The following is a 5,730-nucleotide window of genomic DNA, read 5'->3' as shown; positions in this document are numbered from 1 at the left end:
AGCAATAGTACATTCATGCAGTTGTAAAAAACATGATAATATATTAAGTAATCCAAAGTATTCAGAATACATTACTCTCATTGAGTAACGTAACGGAATACAAAATACATTTTCGGGCATTTATTCTGTAATCTGTAGTGGAATACATTTTAAAAGTAACCTTCCCAACACTGTCCACAGTGCAGTGCTTTAGACATCTGGCTAACAAGCAAAAGCACATTTTTGCTCCAGAATCAAAATCAAAACATGAATTGGAAAAATTATGATACACATTATCCCTGATTGGCATTTGCTTCAGTAAACAACAAATCGATTTATTTAATAATTTAAAAAGTGATAGCCATTCCTCGTTTCACATTATACAACTTCAGTTTTGGGGAATTACAAGCTAGACAATTAATAGATAAAAGGCCTTTAAATTTAATAGTGTCAAATATAGTTAAATATGTTCATATTTTCTCCCGACATAACAATAGCACTCGACTAGCATAAAATGACAACGTTGTAATAACGTCGTAACATCTCAGCAGGTAAACTTGGGCTCTGTTTTTCCTGATAACGCACAAGTGAGTTCAGGAAAGCCTGGAAATAAGAACAAAACCAGTCTTTCCACAGCTGTGCACCAGAGTACTGAATCTCTGCTGTGTTTAAAGCCATTCATATTGAGCAACACGAAAAGGGCAGTGCACTCACCTGTGTGCCGGACATGAACCCCTGCAGCTGTCAGATGGACACCTGAGTTCTCTGCGCTTTATTTTCAGGTCCCTATCCGCCAATCAGCGCACAGTGATTGGTCTTGCCCCTGAGCATTTATGTCCAATAGCATGCAGCGTGGACGCTTCTTACAATGAATGTTCAGCGATCACAGGATGCTTTTTATAGAACTGTTTTTACTTCAAAATGTATCTATATTTTCTACCGTTACTATCCAAACATACAAAGAAGTCTCTCACACAACAGGGTTTAGCAGTGGGCTTTCAGTTTCACGCTTATGCGGTTTTGACTGTTACAAAGAAGCCATTTCTGAGAACTTTCATATATATAACTTATTAATTTTCAAATTAACGTGTTTTTAATCTGTAATTTTACATCGATACGGATTTTAAGCCTCTGAAAATGGGGCATTCCTAATTTAAATGAATTTAAAGGTCCGGGCTTCAACCGCATAATGATTGTTTGATTTAAAATCACAAAAACTACCACTCTCCTAAAATATATTGTGGCGTGAAGAATATATACTACGTTTCTGGCATCATTGCTGTTCACAGTGCTGCTACCGGGCATCGTCAAAAAAACAAATCAGAGAATCTGGAGAAAGTTCTGTATGAAAATCTGTAGTGGATGCCCGTGATGTTTGGGTCTTTGAAATGCATTAAAAGCAGACATGGAAATAACTTTTTGAATGCAGTTCACTGTACCAACCACAAAAGCTCCATCGTGTAAAGAAAGTGCGTGAACGTGATCTAGAAATGCTGCCGTTTTCACTGAGCCAAAGATCGTTCAAAATGGACCGAGCCAAAGTGGAAAACTGTTCTGTGATCAGATGAGCACATGTCCCCCTCCTCTTCAGGGAAGGCCTTGCATATTTCAGCAAGACAATGCTAAACTTCATACAGCATCTATACAACAAGCATGGCTTCACAGTAGAAGAGTCCACGTGCTGAACTGGCCTGCAGTTCAGACCTTTCACCAAATGAAAACATCTGGAGCATTATGAAAAATAATGATGACGAATACAACAAAGAAGACCCGGGACTGTCGAGCAACTTATCCTCTATGAACCGACAATGGAACAACAGTCCTCTCCCAAAAGTCCAGCATCTGGGTCCTGGACAACGAAGCTAGCTCGGCACATTCGGTGATATCTTCACATTATCTGAATCAACTTACCTGTAACCTGCACAAATCAAATCAATGAGCGGCCACACGATCAACTCGATAGATTAACCCTGGGTTTCCCTGCGCGTTCACATGAAAGGGGTGGCGTTAGCAGAATCTGACCAATCACAAGCGGTGCGACTGACTTCAGAGAGATAAAACTATATTATAAGAGGTTAGAAGCACGGGGAAAGAGGTTAATAGAATTCAATATTGTTGAAATTACAACTCCATCGTAAAGTCGCGTTATGCTTTTAGGGATTATAATAAATATATATATTTTTAAATCTTTATGCATTTGTTGTTTAAAGCGGAACAAAATACAGAATCTGCGCAAATTTGATGATGTCAGCAAACACAAATAAATGCTCTATTTTGACATCGTGTATTTATAGAGCGATAATACTTTAAATTATTTTCCAGAGAGCTGATTGGTCAGTAGGGTGATTTCATACCAGCGGATCTCTAATCTTAAAACTACAACCGGCTTCAGAGCAGGTTATGGTCACAGCATAGGTTTCCATGGAGACACTCCTCCTTTAAGAAGTGAACCACCTTAAATGTGCAGGAAACGCAGAGTTAATCCTGAAATTAGCTGGATAAGACAAAAGTGCTTCATAGTATGGGCCTCTGGTCTCAGTTCCCCACGGAAGAGGATTAGGGCCAACAAAAAACAAAAACGTGGGCACATCTTTTCTTTTTTTCTCCTTTTCCAGATTAAAGTCAGAATTCTGACTTTTTTCTCAGAATTCTGGAAAAGAAGAAAAAGGACATACCCATGTTTTTCCCCTCGGTGGCCCTAATCCTCAGCTGTAGTTTAAACATTCAGTTCTGTTCTACTGTGAATAAAACAAACAAACAAACAAATGTTCTCATGAGATTCGCAAATCATTGCATTGTTTTTATTTACATTTTACACAGCCGGATATTGTTTTATCCGCCTATGAAACAAATGATCCAATTTCTGTCTACAGCCTATATGAGATATAAAATCTTGAATCACATGTAATAGAAATGGAAGTAACTATGGCAGCAGAAATGAGTGGGCAAGAAAATCCTGCTTTTTAAATTTTTAAACTAAGAAATTATCCTAGATCATGAACTTCTTCACGACTAAGTTCAACAACACACTACATGTGAGGAATAATGACTCATCAGTGGCTATATCTGATTTTGAAATGAATGCTTACTATGAAATATGAAATGAGACTCAGTAATCATTATCGTTTGGTACAAATTTAAATTTAATGAAGTGAAAGTCATTTTCAGAAATCAAGAAAAACCAAACTCCTCAGTGGATTCACATCTTCGAAACAGCTACCTTTCAGTTAGTCCCAAAACAGATCTGCAAGGGTACAAACTTAAAAAAAGACAGGGATGAACACAGGGAGGGCAAGTAGTCACTGCTCGAAGTTCAGAATCGCCCCGAACGTTCTCTGTCTCTGGAGCGACGTCTCTCATGGTCACGGCCGCCTCCTCGACCCCTGTCCCTGTCTCTGTCCCTGTCCCTCGAGCGAGACCGCCTGTCTCTTGACCGAGACCGAGACCTGATGCGGCTGTAGGTGTGAGGAAGTAGAGGATTAGGAACTGTGACAAAATGTGAAACATCCGAAGGTTTAACGACGTGCCTGACATGCAAAGTTTGTACCTCTTCCTTCGACGGCCGTAGAGCTCTCTCCTCAGCTCACGTGAGATGGGTTTCAGATGCATGAAGTTACAGAAACCACCACGAGTGCATTCCCTGTGGAGAGAGCACACAAAGCATATGAAAACCAGGGCAGCAAGAATCAGAGAACCCAGAGGATATATTTCACCCATCTCTCTACTATACTGGCTTCTCTTCATTGGTTCCCTCTTGAATCAAGAATCTAATTTAAAATAATTCATATACAAGGTCTTGAATAATCAGGCCCCATCTCATCTTAAAGACCTCATAGTACCATATCACCCAAATAAAGCACTTCACTCTCAGACTGCTGGTTTACTTGTGGTTCCTGGAGTAGTTCAAAGTAAAATGGGAGGGAGAGCCTTCAGCTTTCAGGTCCCCTTCCCTGGAACCAGCTCCCAGTTTGGATTCGGGAGACAAGACACCTGCTCTACTTTTAGGATTGGGGTTAACACTTTTGTTTTTTGCTAAAGCATATAGTTAGGGCTGGATCAGGTGGCCCTGAATCCTCCCTTAGATATGCTGCAATAGCTGTAGGTTGCTGGGAGATTCCCATGGTGCATTAAGTGTATCCTTTTCATTCCCCGTTCTTTCTCTCCAATCACTATGACTTTATACACCACTCTCCATTTAATCATTAGTTATTATTAATCTCTAGCTCTTCCATAGAATCTTCTAGAACCTGGTTTTGCTGGAGGTGTCTTCTCATTAAAAAGGAGTTTTTCCTTCCCACTCTCGCCAAACCACTTGCTCACAGGGAGTCATCTGATTGTTGAGTTTTCTCTGTATTATTTTAAGGACTTTACCTTACAATATAAAGCGCCTTGAGGCAACTATTGTTGTGATTTGGCGTTTTATAAATAAAAATTAATTTAATTACTTTTCCCAGGAACAAACAGAAGCTTCTAGTTAGAAACTTTACCTTGAATTTAAAAAAAAAAGAAGTACTCATGAGTGGACTGTGACAGTGACTTTCATTAGGCGCACCATGAATAGGATACCAAACACTGCTTTAAACTTTAAACCTCTAAAATGAATCAGCTAATTGGCAAATAGGTTTTACTTGTGCTGATTAAATGATCAGAAATTGCCGAACACATCTGAATTTCTGTTTCTCTCCAGCACTTTTTTGTCATTCATTCATACATTCATACATTCATACATACATACATACATACATACATACATAAAACAAGGTAAAATCATCAAAACTGGCCAAACCTATACTGAACAAGAATTTCACCACTGCTACACAATATCATATTTCTACCATCCTCACTTTAGTTCAATAAAACAAATACTGAACTACTGGAAACACATAGCTGGTTTTGCAAATGAACTTGATGTTGGAAAAAACAAAAAACAGTTTAGGACACAGTCTGAAGCTGTCCTTTAATACATGTGGTACACAACATTAAACAACTGGAAATACTGTGTTGGTTTTGGCTGAAGCAGCTGGCTAAACAGAGCGAATAATAATGCAACGGGGGGTGGGGGGGGTGGACGACACACACCAGGCATCTGCTCACTAGCTGTGAATTTACCAAACTATTATAATCTGACTCTGTATCAGAAAGCTGGCCCACCCTGACTGTGTTGGACATTCCTGTTCTGGACCCTCTGTAAGGCCTTTTGGGGTTAGATACAGCTTGTAAGCTGTTTCCTTTGATGTAAAACTCACCCGATCTCATACTGGCGACAGCAGGCTTCTCTAAAGTCTGTGACAGGAGACAGCTCAGCATGGATGGGCTGTCCATTAAACCACCGATTGTTTAGGTCTATCACAGCCTTCTCAGCGTCCTCCTCTTTACGAAACTACAAAGAGAGATGGCAGTCGAAGAGAAAAGTTATGTCAGTGGATCAAAGCCAAATTTCACTACATGTGTGGAAAGTGGAAGCCTGACACTCACCTTCACATACACGTTTCCAACTAGGTGGTCACCGAGGTTGTCACATACGTTCATTTCCTCCACTTCGCCGTACTTTTCTTCCATCTCTGTGAACACCTCCTGTGAGGAAATGATAGAGAAGTCAAGTCTGATGTTATGTGCGCAGTGTTTGGGAGTAACGGAATACATTTACCGCCGTTACGTATTTAAAATACAAAATATGAGTAACTGTATTCCGTTACAGTTACCATTTAAAAAGGTGATATTTAGAATATAGTTACTTTGTTGAAATAAATG

At 39.6% G+C, this 5,730-nt stretch overlaps 1 protein-coding gene across 1 annotated transcript; it reads right to left on the bottom strand.

Annotated features, from left to right (window-relative positions):
• Window positions 1-3,104: 3,104 nt before the first annotated feature.
• On the bottom strand, window positions 3,105-5,553 carry LOC102295073 (splicing factor U2AF 35 kDa subunit; the record flags this gene model as incomplete). Its single annotated transcript, XM_005953336.2, is given in 4 exon segments — window positions 3,105-3,434; window positions 3,527-3,619; window positions 5,226-5,359; window positions 5,455-5,553. Coding segments are annotated over 4 exon segments (468 nt in total), but the record flags the coding sequence as incomplete, so codon positions are not given.
• Between the last annotated feature and the right edge of the window lie 177 nt (window positions 5,554-5,730).

Source organism: Haplochromis burtoni, unplaced genomic scaffold (genome assembly GCF_018398535.1).
Source record: "Haplochromis burtoni strain Fernald_Lab_line unplaced genomic scaffold, NCSU_Asbu1 Contig_3781, whole genome shotgun sequence".
Taxonomy (NCBI): Eukaryota; Metazoa; Chordata; class Actinopteri; order Cichliformes; family Cichlidae; genus Haplochromis; species Haplochromis burtoni.
The sequence above is the reverse complement of the archived record's forward strand: the minus strand, read 5'-3'. Positions and strand labels throughout refer to the sequence as shown.